The sequence below is a fragment of the Rhizophagus irregularis genome, chromosome 6, assembly GCF_026210795.1.
Source record: "Rhizophagus irregularis chromosome 6, complete sequence".
In the NCBI taxonomy this organism is placed as follows: Eukaryota; Fungi; Glomeromycota; class Glomeromycetes; order Glomerales; family Glomeraceae; genus Rhizophagus; species Rhizophagus irregularis.
Genome location: NC_089434.1, coordinates 964930 through 979619, shown reverse-complemented (window position 1 = coordinate 979619; position 14690 = coordinate 964930). Strand labels below are relative to the sequence as shown.

Here is a 14690-nt window from a genome sequence, read left to right as displayed (position 1 = left end):
ATTACGAGAAAAGTGTGTTAATGATGTAAACATAAACAAAATTATGCCATTAGTAATAATTTCTTATTTAGATGATATTTGAAAATTAACAGAATTTTGCAATGTTGTCATGTCCAATGACGTTCATTATAATATCCAATCATATCCAATCATGTGAATTTCTGAATTTTAAAACTCTGATTTGCTTATAAAGTATCACGTGATTATAAATTATCCGAAAAAAAAAATTGGAGACGAGCAAAAAAAAAATTCCTTTTAATTGAATAAATTCCCTTTTTTTATCAATTTTTGAGTATAAAAATTGCGTACTGTATCAAATTTTATTGCCTTCAATTTTCAGAGATTGCATATTTTTTCCCATCGATATATTTTAATATCGTTATAATTTTCACCAATTCCAATTTCGATTACCTGAATTATAAAGGTAACAATAATAATAATAATGTAAAATCAAAAAATTATCCAATATCTCATAATTTCACGTGTGAGCGACGATGGATTTACGATTGTTACGCAATGATACGAAATATGCAGGCTGAAAATTTAATTATTCTTTTATATCAAATTGAGCATTAATGAATTACATGACTTAAATGAGAACTGAGGATCACGCTTCACAAATGACTAATCTTTATTTCAATAAATGTTCGTTAATTTGTAAACAGTAAACGTGCAGTTGAAGACATATTAGACTTATTAACGTGTTGAATATCAATCTTTACACGAATTACGTTATAATATAATTAATTGTTATGTATTATTTTAAACACACTATTAATTATTAATTAATTAATTATTAGAAATTAACATTATTAAATATTAGAAAAAGTAATCTATAAAAAATATATATACAATATACATATACGGTATATATATTTTAAATTATCATGCTAGATAATAAACTAATAAAAGTTAAAACTCCAATAATATCAATATTATAATTTATTGAAAAAGCTGAACTAGTAGTAATGGTATTATTATTTCCTGATACGAAAGCTGATGGAAAAATATTATTCGTCGGTGTAGGATTATCAGGAGCTTTAGCTGAATTATCAGGAGCTTTGGCATCATTATTAGGAGTTTTCTTTGCAGTTTTAGCATCTTTAAGAGTATCATCTTTAAGAGTATCATCAGCAGGTAAAGCAGGTTGTTTAGGAGTTTCATTAGGATTAGGATTTCCTACACCAACTTCTTTTGGTACTGGACCATTCGGATCACCTTTTGCAACAATTTTACCAACTTTACCAAGATTCTTACCAACAGCTGGAGGAGGAATTGTTTCAGCTGGATATTTACCATTTTTACCAGTAATAGTAAATCTTGTTGTATAAACATCATCAACTTTACCGTTAGAAAATCTTAAAAAATAAAATTTCCCTGGAGGATCAACCTCTGGTACTACCCAAGCAATTTTTCCTACAGTAGCGGTTACTTTTCCAATAGGTTCCAAGGGTACTTGTTCAAGATCTGCTCCAGTCATAAATTCCACTAGAACTACGCCTAAAGCTTTTAAATTTGGAGCTTTACCATCATCTTTCCATTCAATTGAAACCTAAAGAAAAAAAAAAGGAAAAGTAAGAAGAAAATTCTTTTTTCAAAATTATCATGTGTTAACTACTTACTTTTTGATTTGGAGTGAAAATAGCAGCACCACCATCAGGATTTGTTGGAAATATGTTTGCGTTAGTTGTACTAACACTAAGAAGGAAGGTAACTAATGCTACAAAAGAATAAGATGATTTCATTTTTATTTTAAAAGGAAGGAAAGAAAAAAGTTTTTTTTTTTTATGGAAGAATGATAGAAAATTATTTTAAGGAAAGTGGTAATACGGTATGTATAAAAAAAAAATATTTTTTTTAATGTTTATGGTTAAATTTTTTTTTTTCGGAGGTACTAATTAAATTAAAGAAAGTAAAATGGAAAAAAGAAATAATTATCTATATATATATACAAAAATACCTTTTTTTGCGACACAGAAAAAAATTTAAATGTTCATTTCTTCGTTATCATCATTATACTTCAAATACATACAAATCATACAAATGTAAAAAATCTCTTGTACAACTAAAAAAAAGTACTTGCAACGTAACACTTTAATTACCTTTTTTAATTAATGAAGTCATGCAATATTAATTAATTATTTATTGTCGTACTTTATAATAATATTCTTCAAAGTTTTCTAGAAATACTACCATTTTTTTATCGTAACTGATAGGACTAATAGATGATACTGAAGAAAGGTAAGACAAGAAGCGTGATAGTGTCGTGATTCCCATATGTACATTTTTTTTTTATTTATACAAATTTTTATTAGTCTAAATTTTATAAGGAAAAATTTGAAAATTTTGAATTTTTATACAATTAATTTCATACGGTTAACAATAAGAACTCGATAATTATTGATTTTAAACTTTGTAAAATTTTAATATAATAAACAATAAGCATTATTTAAATAATGTTTTTTTTAGGAAAACGGATAACGGATAACCCGCCACATAATCATCACGATATTGCAAATCTTAAAAAAAAAAAGCTTAGCTTATTTAATTTATTAAGCGTAAATATACATCATAATAAATTACTCTTTAAAAAGTAAATATTTGAAAGAGAATAAGATAAATAAGACGAATAAGGTATATAACGGATAAAATTATAAATTTCATAATGAAATAAAGGAATTTTTTACTTTGAAATTTTTTTTTTTTTTAAAAAAAATAAGAAAATTTTACAAAGTTTAAAATGTTTGAATAAGTTTGAATCATTCCAAATTTATCAATTTCTAAACTCTAATATTAATAATAATAAATAATAATAATAATGCTTGATGTATGGATAGACGTATGAATTTTATGCATGCATAATATAAAAAGTTAAAAAGTTAATACCAATCGTAAAAATACATTATTATATTGAAATAATTCTTTGTTATTTTTTTTTTTTCTAGAAAAGAGCGAACGAAAAGGACGAATAAAAAGGATGTAACGAAAAGAACTAACGAAAAGAACGAACGAAAAGAACGAACGAAAAGAACGAAAAGAACGTAAAGAAAGAAATGAGCTAAATTAAGAACTTGAGCTCTTTTCTTTTTTTATTCCAAAATTTATTATTCCAAGAATATATTCTAAATTTTATTTCATTCTAAGAAGAATTTATTTCATTGTTTTAGAATAACACTTTCAATTTGATGATTATGGTAATAATGAAAGTAACAATAAAAAGATAATCAAAATTGACCTGATTGTTTGAATTAGCCCCCGTTACTACCAAAAGCAACTTTCAAAAGCAATTATGCAAATGGTTTACTTCGCATAATTAATGCAATACTGCGGTATTTACGCCTTTTACTTATTTTATACGAATTTTTATTGGACGAAAGCTTTGTTCATTAGAGAAGATGGTTAATTTTTTGAAAATCTTTACTGAAATAATAAACTGCCAAAAAATAATAATGGTTATTGTTTCTCTTTTTGATAGTTATCTAATTTTCTTTATTGGCCGCTCGGTATACACAGAAAATTGAAAAAAAATTTTTTTTTTTCTTATATAAAGGACGTATCCTGATTTTTTAAAAATACGTATGTAATATTAGATATAATATAAAAATTATATTTATATATATATTTTTTTACTTTGCATTTTTTTTTTCTAATTTAAATTCTTTATTTTATAAAAAAAAATGATACCAAATCAAATAATCGAGTTAAAAGAACACCAAGAGACACTTAGAATACCAAAAGGAAAATCAGGATATATATTTGGACCAGATTCTTCAAATTTAAATCGAATAAGGTAGGTAGTTTGTTAGTGTTTGTTAAATTATAATAATATTGTTTAATAATTTTATGTTTCTCTTTTTTTTTCCTAAAGGGAAACTTCAGGAGCAGATGTTATAATTACCGGTAAAAGAAATCAATCATGTCAAGCAATAATTACTGGTACCAAAGAACAACGTTCAAAAGCCGTTGTTTTATTACAAGAATCGTTAGGTCGTTCGAATTCTTATTCACCAATTATAGGATTCACTTTATTGGATATTATTCCAAAATTATTATTACCCATGTTATCATTTAAGAAAGTTCCTAGTGAAGATGGTTGTAAGAGTAGTGTCTTTCCCAATGATATAACTCATTGTAAATATACTCTTGAAATAAATCCTTCACCACCAAATTATTCATCATTTTTATCATTACGACGTTCTTCTCCTACTCTCCACAAATATAATAATAATAATAATGATTTATCATTTAATAATCTATCAGGAAAGATTTATAGTTTTAATACTATATTACAATTAGATGATTGTTTGGCTAAAATTGTTGACCAAATTAGTAATAAAAATTTATCTCATCCATCTCGGAACCGTTACGGTAACTTTCATCATCATCAACAACAAAAAATTATAATGGACAATTCTGATAATGAATTTCGTTTAAAAATCAATTTTGGTAGAGAATTATTTACAAAAATTAGTAAAACTAATTTAAATTTATCAGAATGGAATAATTTAAAAAGGGGTTATAATGGAATTACTACCGCTTTTCGTCATGATATTAGTTTTTTTGATGATGAGAAAATTCAAAAATTAAAAAATACTTTTGGATTTAAAGAAATTAACAATTTTGAAAATAAGGTTGATGATAGAGAGGAATGTTTTATTACTGTATTATATAAAGAAAAGGAAAAGAAAAATAAATTTAAATTACAATGGGACGCGAATGAAGGTAAAATTTTTTGACGAATCATTTTTATTTTTTAAATATTTTTGTTGTTTTTTTTAAAAAAAAGATTTACTTATTTATAGGACGTTGGAAAATAATAAAATCAACTAAAAATATAAGTCGTCAAGCCATAATAGACATTGTATCCGGTAGAAGTAAATCACCAGATTTACGTTTCTTATTAAAATCACAAAAACGTTCATCCCCTATTAGCGAAAAAAATCATAATATAATTTATAATATACAAAAATCTGATGATTTTTTAAAAAGAAATGAGAATAAATATGATGATAGCGAACTGATGTATTTCAGTCAAAAAGATTTCAATGGAAAATTTAAATGTACAAGCGTTAGACAATCTATCATCAAAAAACAACTAACGTAAGTAATTTCCGAAAATTCAATAAACTATTTATTGAAATTATTCCAAACTAATTCTCTCTCTCTAAACTTATTTAGTAATGATAAATATCAAATGAATTTCATTTCCACTTTACAAGATGAAGATGGTAGAATAGCTTTGGAAGATACCGTTAATTTGATCAATCTTTCTTGGATTTCATCTCCTTCTCCCAACAGTTGTGAATCAATCACGACTATGGATCCTAAAAATCCAAAATTCAACGAATCAATTATTGATACAATTGATTATGCAAGGAACATTTCTAGGGCAATTGGTGATTGATAAAAGAATGCATCATGAGCCGCAGCACGTTGTGGAAATTTTCTTTTATTATTATGATTATTTTGTACATAATTAATTATAACTTTTTATTACTTAATAAGTAAATTATATTTGTTATTTGTTTAACCCGAGGGAATTATCTTTTTTTTATATATATTGTATATGATTTATTATATTTAAATGTAGAAAAGTTTTTCATTATATATAAAGAATTTTTTTTATTTTCGGCTTAATTTTGTTATCATTATTTATATTTGTAAGAAATAATAAAATTTGGTTATCTGGCGAATTTGGGCATAAAGTTGTGATACAAACTACTATGCATTAACGACATTTCATGCATTTATGTGGCCCTGCCCTATGACCCACCAGCGACTAATCATAAAAAGAAATAGTCATTGATCAATTGTATTTTTTAAGGCGTTTTCACATGATATAAAAGGAAATAGAGTAGTATGACAAAATGTATGAGCCGATCAATTCTACGACCTTTTCTTTGTTAAAATATCTACTGATCCTTTTATTATTATTTAGTGAATCAAGGTATTATATAGTATATATGTTGTCATACTTATAAATGTCACTATCGGAAACAGCCCAATAGATTGGCAGTCCCGATTAACCTGATCACGATCAAGTATAAAAGGAGTCTCAAAAAAAAATAAAAATAAAAATTAATACAACTTTGTTGTTTTATAATATTAAACAATGCATAAATATATGAATATTTACGAAAAATATATGGGAATATTTAGTAAAGGGAATTATTATCCAATAAAAGAGGTGGATAATAATCAACGTGGGATTTCCTTCATAGGAAGCATTGCACTTTTGGTTTCTGCCATGACAGGTCCTGGACTCGTAACAAGTATGGTTGACCAATTCTTTTTTCTTTGTTCTTCTTTATTTGAAATAGAATTACTACTTTTACTAAAAAGAAAAAGTATTCATATCCGTGAATGTTATCTAAAATCGACTTATGATGCGTCATTACATAAATAGTTCCCTTACTTTTTCAAATGTCGGGTTGGTTGATTCCTACCATAATGTTCATCATTGCTATGTCACTGAGTGCTATCTCTTCTTTACTTTTATGTGAAGCATTAACGACGATTCGAGGAAATGAATATTTTCAGGTACGAAAAAAAAAAAATCTAATACATATTTTTTCGATGTCTTTATATGATAGTTATTAAATTGATTATTAAATCCTTTTCGTGTATGCAAACTAACCTTTTTTCCTTTTTTTTTTTAGCGTAAAATTGAATTTACGCATTTAACAAATTTTTTGATCCCACAAAAAAAAACCCGAATAATAATACAAATAATTTTATATTTATCTATAGAATCAGTCATAATTGCTTCAATTATATTATCAGCTCAATCAATGGATTTGATGCTATTGAAGTGGGCTGGTAAAACTTGTGGATTGGGTTTTCATCCAAATTTAGGATTCTTTTGTATAAATGATGCTATTGATGAGAGTAGTCCGTTCGGATCAAATTACATGATGGCATCTTTAGGATTTATGGTAATCTACTTCCTTTCGAGATGTGATTTTTATTTTTTTAATACCATCATTTACTCACTTATATTAAATCCTAGATAACGTTGGGATTTTGTGCTCCTTTGGCATTTTTGGATTTAGTTGATAATATAGTCGTACAAATTTGTAAATATATATATATTTATATTTTAATTTTTTTACGTCGTAATTTATTTGTTGTTTATTTACTGTTACTATTTCATACATATTAGTTTCTTTCGGGACACTCGTTTTTATTGCGATCACATGGATCGCTACATTCATACTCACTGGACTGCATAAAGAATATGTTCCGTTGGCCGGTAGCAATCAAAGTCAGGTCGTTGGTACCGTGTTATTTAATTACGCATTTGTAACTACCGTTCCAAGTTGGGTCAACGATTTGGTAGGTGATGAAAAAATTTTTTTGTCTTGGAAGGGATCACATTTATTCATTCATTCATTTATTTTTAGCGACCAGATGTTTCTATCAGAAAAGCTACATGGTATTCAGTTATGATAACTACTTCAGCATATATATTATTAGGAATATTAGGAGGAATGACATATAAAATGGATTTAGCATCAAATATTATAGCAGAAATTGATAATTCATCTCATCGAAATATTTTGACGGATATCGCAACATTTTTATTCCCACTTGCTGGTTTATTAACTAGTATACCAGTTTATTCTATTGTTGTACGTTATAATTTAGAAAGATCAGGTCTTTGTAAAAGGGGTACGTTGTAAAATCATCGTATTTTTTTTCTTTAATCGAATTTATTTATTTATTCGTTTATTTTTCTTATTTTATTTATCTTATTTTTATATTTTATTATTATTATTAATATTATTATAGGAATGGCAATTTTATTATCAACATTTTTACCATGGATAATAGTTTTACCATTTCAATCAGGATTTTGGTTAAATATATTTACAAATTGGACTAGTTTATTATTTACTAGCGCGAGTAATTTTATCATACCATTTTATTTATATAATTTAAGTCAAAAACGAAAAAATCAAATTTCTTCTATAGAAATAATTGAACAAAGAGAAAAAGATTTAGAAACAACTACATTAATAGTTACATCATCAGCAACGGCAACTCCACCACCATCAGTACCACCATCATCACCTTTGCTTAACGCCGATAAAAAAGAATTACCTAATATAGATATTAATAATATAATCGAAAAAGCAACAAATATAATTAGTGGTACAAGTTCTTCAACTGGTGGTGATAATTTACTTCATCCTAATAGAACTTTACATCATCGTTATAATCGTAGTAGTGAAAATATTAATGATAATTTAATAATTACAACGTCAACGACACCAACGACACCAACTACACCAATATCACCAATATCACCAATATCACCAATGTTACCAACATCACCACTACCAATATCACCAACAACATCATCGTCATCAACAATTAAACCTGAACCTTTTACCGCTTTTCCTACTGACAGAAAGTGTAGAATGATGGTTTCTAAGATTGCTGGAATTATCGCCATAATTTTAGTTGGTGGAATTATTATTTATGATCTTATTAAATTAGCACTTGGTAGTAATGAGTTTGATTTATCTGATAATAATTAGAAATTTTTTTTTGGCGTGAAAAAGTATGTATGTGTCATAAAAGAGAAAAAGGTGAGTAGAAAAATAAAAAGATAATAATTATAGATGTAAAAATAATTTTCTTTCTTTTTTTTTATTCTTAATTTAATTGATCTAATTATTTTAATCGTTTGTTTTTTTATTACAAAAAAAAAAAATTAAAATTAAAAATTAAAATAAAAATATATGAACAAAAAAAAGAAATTTGAATTAATTATTTTTTTTTATGATTGAAATGAATATATGGGGAGAGGGAGGGAGAAAGAATTAAAATATTAAAAAGAAAATTTTAAATTTTTAAAAGACATCTCCGATTTTTATACCAAATTATTATTTGCATTATTTGCATTATTACTTAGTTTAAAAAAATTTTTTTTCACTTGAATTAAATGCATATAAGTGGACAAATGACGCCTTATATATAGAGAATTTTTTTTTTCTTTTTTTTTGTATTTAAAAGTAAAAATTTTCTATCAAATTAATCCGATTAATCCAAATATATTTTTCGTATCCATTCAATTAAAAATTATTATAAATCAAAAAAAAAAAGAAAAAAGAAAAAGAAAATTGAGGAGAAATCATAAATCTTTCTTGATTGACGCAATAATTATTTTTGTTTAATTATGAAGTTTCGTATAATAATAATGGCTAATTATTCAGCTAATAAAAAATTATACTACACGTATTCAAAATTTTTACGCCTTATAAAATAGAAAAAATTTTGATAAGGCCTTCTTTCTCACTTGGCACCAACTTAATGTTCATGATTCTCTTATTGAAAGTCTTGAATATCAGAATCGCCATCACACACGACGAAGTAAATTGACTCTACCCTAAAAGAATAATTATTCCTTGTAGTTCGACTAACGAGTTTTAAAAACAATCTATATGTTGAAATTTTCTCTGTCGTGAAAAGATATCATTACTTCAAATATAGAAAGATGATCTCGATGGTTAAAATCATGATATGTTTTACATCGATAATTTTGACGCGATTTACAGAATAATATTTTCAAAATTTTAAAAAAATGAACCTTTGATATAATCATAATTTTATCATTACATAATTATCTAGGTAAAATTATTTTTTGAGTATATCTCATAATAATATGTTCTTTCATTTCAGAAAATGTGATGTTGATAATATTTGTGACGTGCTCATTCCGAAGTAACAAGTATTTATCGTTACATTTCTTTTGATATTTTTCATAGTTTATTATAATATTGCAACACATAAAAAGATTTCTACAGAATATGTAAAATGAATTTACGTTTCTTACTATTTACAGTATATCAAAATTTAAATTCACATGAATTTTTTTCTTTTTATTGTATTACAAGCTGCATAATGTGTACACCTAAATTCGTCAACATACTTCCGTAATACAGCATTCTTCGTGAAACATTTGCCATTTATTTGTATAACTTTCGATAAAATAATTTTCTTTTTTATTTCAACGTTTTATTTTTCAAAATTAATAAAAAAATCATATAAGATTGCATTATGTCAACTGATAGGGGAGAAGTAATTTGGGCAGCAATTATGAGATCAAATGGATTAATAGATGTGAATATTTACAACAACATACACAACCAATTCGAATTTCGAAAACAAACACTTCTTGTTGATGAAACTCTTACAGAAGATGAAAGAACTGAAGCAATAAGAATTATAACAATGTCTTATGATGCGGAAAAAGTTCTAAATAATTCAGGAACAAGAAGAATTTGTGAAAAATGTAATCAAAAATGTTTGGCTACATCATATTGTGAATATTGTCTTCAAAATTATTTAAAAGCAAAATTTTCAAATTGGACATCCGGAAATAAAGATATTGATAATTTAATACAAACATGTCAAAAGGAATCGTCTAATCCAAAGAATGTAATTGAATGGATTCCCTATAATAATTTACAAAATATTAATTATTTAACGAAAGGTGGATATTCTGAAATCTATACAGCAAGTTGGATTGATGGAAGATATGAAGAATGGGATTCTAAAGAACAACAACTAAAAAGATATGGAAGACAAAGTGTAGTACTTAAAAAATTAGAAAATGTTGAAAATGCAAATAAAAATTGGTTTGAAGAGGTTTGTAATTTAAAAGCATTTTAAATATTAAAGGCTCCAAGGTTTTTATTAATAAAAAATTGATTATTATAGGCTAAATCACATTTAACCATAAGCAATAAACATGCAATAATTATTCCATGTTATGGTTTAACAAAAGATCCATCAATTGGTAATTTTTATCTCGTAATGTTTAAAGGGATTATAGATTTAAGAAAATATATACAACAAAATCATAACCAACTTACCTGGAAAGAAAAAGTACAAATTGCTGTGGATATAACTTCTGCAATTGATTATATCCATAAGGAAAATGCAGTTCATAGAGATTTGCATTCAGGAAATATATTATTTTCAAAATCAAATCAAAGATGGTTTATTAGTGATCTTGGATTCTGTGGCCCTGCAGATAAACCACAAAACAGTATATATGGAAATCTTCCTTATATAGCACCTGTGGTTATTTCTGGAAAACAAACTACAAAAGCATCTGATATTTATAGTATTGCAATGCTTATGTGGGAAATTTCATCTGGACAACCACCATTTATTAATTATGAACATGATTATGATCTTGCAATGAATATCATTAATGGTATAAGACCAAGAATAGTATCAGGAACTCCTTTAGAATATGAAAGTTTAATGAAACAATGTTGGGATGCTGATCCATTAAAAAGACCCGATGCTTATACACTTTGTAAAAAATTATATGAAATTAATTTATATTATCTAAATACAACAATTGTATCAGAAGTAAATGATAATTTAGAAATAAATAAAACAGATAGCAGTTTTGAAACAAATTATACAGGTAGCAGACTATTTACAAGTAAAATTCATCAATTTGAAAACTTTCCTGAACCAAGAAATGCAACAGAAGGTATTAAACACATTTAACATATTTACTATATAATTATTAATTATTCAATATTTTTGTTTAATTTAATATAATGTATATTAACATTGATTATAATATATTTTTTTATTAATAGAAGAACAAGAAGGTATTGGTAAATAATAATTTATTTTATTATTGATAATTTTACTAATATTCAATATCTTCGATTTTGTAGCATTTCACAGCAAATCATATGATAATTTTAATATTCCCGATAACAGTAAGTATTTGTAAAATATTTTGTAATAAGTATTAATTAATTGTTGTAATTAATTGTTTTTTTTTTTAGTTGATGATTTTGACAAATCAAGCAATCAGAAGAATAACAGCAGTACATTAAAAATAAGCAGTATTTTTAAAGGTAAATTTATTTAATAAAGCTTTTTTTTGAAATAAATATTTATCTAATTTTTTTTAGTTGGTAGTAAAAAATTATCCAAAATATTTAAAAGGAATTCAAAGAATGGCAAGTACTAACTGAATATTATTGTATATATCACTTTTTAGGTGTATTACTTTGCTGAAACCTAAGAATTTAATACTGCTAAGTCACCTACTAATTACCTAAATGCCGTCTATTAGTAGATGTAAATTTAAGTTTAAATAATACAATTAGGTTACCTTTAAGGTAACTTAACTTTTTTCGATAAGCAACTTTTAGGTAAAAGTTTGTAAAAGTTATAGGTAGCTTATTAAATTATAAATAAGCAACTTGTAATTTACCTATAGGTAGTTTAATAATTTACTAATTAGCAGCTTTTACAATATTTATAGGTTACTAAGTATTTGTGTGAGTATTAAATTACTAGACCACCTAATGGCGGCTATGCAACTATATTATAGCAATAATATAATAAATACAGTAAGTAATAAACTAAACAGCCGTACAATAAAAATTGATTTTTAAACCAATAATTCTCTCTATTTGTATTACTTTCATCACGTATAAAGTATACAGGGATGATGATGACTTTATTAGTTTAACTTTGGTTCTACAAATTGAAATGAGTCAGAACTAACGGAAAGTAATATCACATGATTTCTTGGCAAAATTATTATCCAGAAAATTCTTATCGGAAGTTGTTTTAACTGGAAATTTCCATTTGAATATTTTTATGTATCCGAATTTTTCTGATTTTTACGCCTTTTGCTTGAAGAAAATTTCATATAGACCCAACCTTCATAAGGATCGTATTGCCTATTATTTATAAAAACAATACTAAGCATTACCTGCATTGTAAGAAACGACATAGAGGAAAAAGCACACAAAAATAAAAAAAGAAATCGTTTCTAACTAAATCATATATCTGTATTTTTTTCATCTACCAGATGTTATACGTAAATACTGCCAGGTATAGAATGTTGCATTTAATAAAGAGTCTATTGTTGTGTTTTATAGTGTTGAATTATTCATGCGCCGGTAGATGACAGTCACTACTGATTCAGCAGCAGATATATACGAGTTATCACTCATGGTGGTATGTGAATCCACATCCAGAGAAGGTGTTCTACGTAAAAATAAGTCCGAAGCATTAATAAGCACCTGGTCTTGTTCAGAAATAACATAATGTGCGTTAGTATTGGATTTAGTGGTAACATCTTCTATATAATAATTCTGGCGTTGCTGGTATTGTTGTCTAAGCTCTAAAGCTTTTTTGTATCCATTATTGTATTGAGGAATGGAACTGACATTAAAATGGCGTCTGATTTTGTAGTCGAACAGATTGATGTTCTAGGTGTTTCTGTAATAAACCGGTAGTAAAAAAGGTAAAGATATTTCTTTTTGTTACGCTTTTTAATATGGCGCAACCAAATTTTCTCCTGCTGTTGAGCCTATTTATCTACGAGAATGGAGGAATAACAAAATGGTGGTGGTTTGAGATATATTTCAAATTTTTCAGGTACGTGTTGGATCTGTTTAAATACTGTTGGATTAGGTAGGCATGTCATATAACATTTGAGTATGACAGGTTTGGTTGTGTTGCTGTGGGCCTCATAGCCAAGAAGCTTTTTGTGTGACGATTCTAATATTTTACTTGTTTGGGCAAGTGATGACATTGAATTTCAATTTCGAATATTGTTTGAGTATTGTCTTTAAATATTGGACTTTTCATGGCTTTTTTCAATTCAGGGTTGCGTTCTCCTATATAGGAAGTATATCTCTTAATAGTAACAGTATAACCGACACCTAAACGGTTGGAGTGAACTTCTTTGACGTGCAGCTGTTTATTTCGACCGCTATAGGACATTTTTTTCAATAGTTGTTCTTTGTAAGATGCCTACTTTAAATAATATACGGAAAAATGATTACAATACTTCAATTTTAAATATGTGTTAGAAATTAGTAAGTTATTTAACAAAGTAACGCGTAGGTTTCTCATTAAGAATTATATAAATATATACCTTTAATTGATTCAATTCTAACATTTATTCTTTTAAATTCATTCAATATTTCATAAATAACTGGTCCTCTTTATTCCAGCAATTTTTATAAAGATTTTCATATTCAATTGGTGTACCAGGAATTGTAATTTCGCGAGTTAGAATTGGGACCTTGCACTATATGGTTAACACCAAAAAGATGATATTGATTTTTGTGTGGTGGTGAGTCCCACAGGCTCAACGTCTTTTTGGCATTTAATTGCTTTTTTGGAATTATAAAGAGTACCGCATCCATGTGTATCACAAGTTGTGTAAGGGTTGATCAATTTTGTAGTGTTAGTGAAATAATGGACCTTACAAGGTTGGTAAAGATGAAGAATGGCATTAGAGGCCTGTATAGGCGGAGAGGTATTATCTTCGGATATAGTTATCTTCTGAGAAGACTTCGTGGATTTGTTGGAAAGAGATAGTGGTTCCTATAAAAATAGCACTGAAGGGAAGTAGGGTTGTTTCTAACGTTTAAGCATGAAGAGCAACAGGAAAAAAAAAAATGTAAAGTTGTTTGAGTATAGAAACTCTTTCTAGTTAACTGGAAATGAACATTTTTTGTTATATTTAAAGAAATAAATGTCTAATATTGTGAAAAAAATTTTGTTCCAGAATATTTGGGAAAGAGTTTCGCTGCTGAAACTCTTCTGTACACTATTTGCAAATTCCAATTCCTTTTTTGTTGACGTCCCTTCCAATTCACGTGACCTTGTAGTATTGCTGT

General features: G+C 26.5%; 5 protein-coding genes across 5 annotated transcripts; 3 read left to right on the top strand and 2 right to left on the bottom strand.

Moving 5' to 3' along the window:
* Positions 1 to 877: 877 nt before the first annotated feature.
* OCT59_025984 (uncharacterized protein) lies at positions 878 to 1745 on the bottom strand (the record flags this gene model as incomplete). Its single annotated transcript, XM_025316742.2, has 2 exons — positions 878 to 1552; positions 1623 to 1745. 2 exons carry the CDS (start codon positions 1743 to 1745, stop codon positions 878 to 880), a joined length of 798 nt encoding a protein of 265 aa, XP_025179806.1.
* A 1833-nt stretch (positions 1746 to 3578) lies between these two features.
* OCT59_025983 (uncharacterized protein) lies at positions 3579 to 5404 on the top strand (the record flags this gene model as incomplete). Its single annotated transcript, XM_025316741.2, has 4 exons — positions 3579 to 3790; positions 3869 to 4722; positions 4803 to 5100; positions 5179 to 5404. The coding sequence occupies exons 1-4, from the start codon at positions 3678 to 3680 to the stop codon at positions 5402 to 5404; spliced, it is 1491 nt and encodes a 496-aa protein (XP_025179805.2). The 5' UTR covers positions 3579 to 3677.
* Positions 5405 to 6112: 708 nt separating this feature from the next.
* Positions 6113 to 8707, top strand: OCT59_025982 (uncharacterized protein; the record flags this gene model as incomplete). The annotated part of the gene is made up of 7 exons (XM_025331114.2): positions 6113 to 6272; positions 6407 to 6540; positions 6660 to 6935; positions 7010 to 7076; positions 7163 to 7335; positions 7404 to 7671; positions 7792 to 8707. 7 exons carry the CDS (start codon positions 6113 to 6115, stop codon positions 8541 to 8543), a joined length of 1830 nt encoding a protein of 609 aa, XP_025179804.1. The 3' UTR covers positions 8544 to 8707.
* A 2438-nt stretch (positions 8708 to 11145) lies between these two features.
* OCT59_025981 (uncharacterized protein) lies at positions 11146 to 12060 on the top strand (the record flags this gene model as incomplete). Its single annotated transcript, XM_066142857.1, has 5 exons — positions 11146 to 11230; positions 11631 to 11642; positions 11712 to 11756; positions 11826 to 11897; positions 12044 to 12060. 5 exons carry the CDS (start codon positions 11146 to 11148, stop codon positions 12058 to 12060), a joined length of 231 nt encoding a protein of 76 aa, XP_065992432.1.
* A 1500-nt stretch (positions 12061 to 13560) lies between these two features.
* Positions 13561 to 13785, bottom strand: OCT59_025980 (uncharacterized protein; the record flags this gene model as incomplete). Its single annotated transcript, XM_066142856.1, has 1 exon — positions 13561 to 13785. One exon carries the CDS (start codon positions 13783 to 13785, stop codon positions 13561 to 13563), a length of 225 nt encoding a protein of 74 aa, XP_065992431.1.
* Positions 13786 to 14690: the final 905 nt, after the last annotated feature.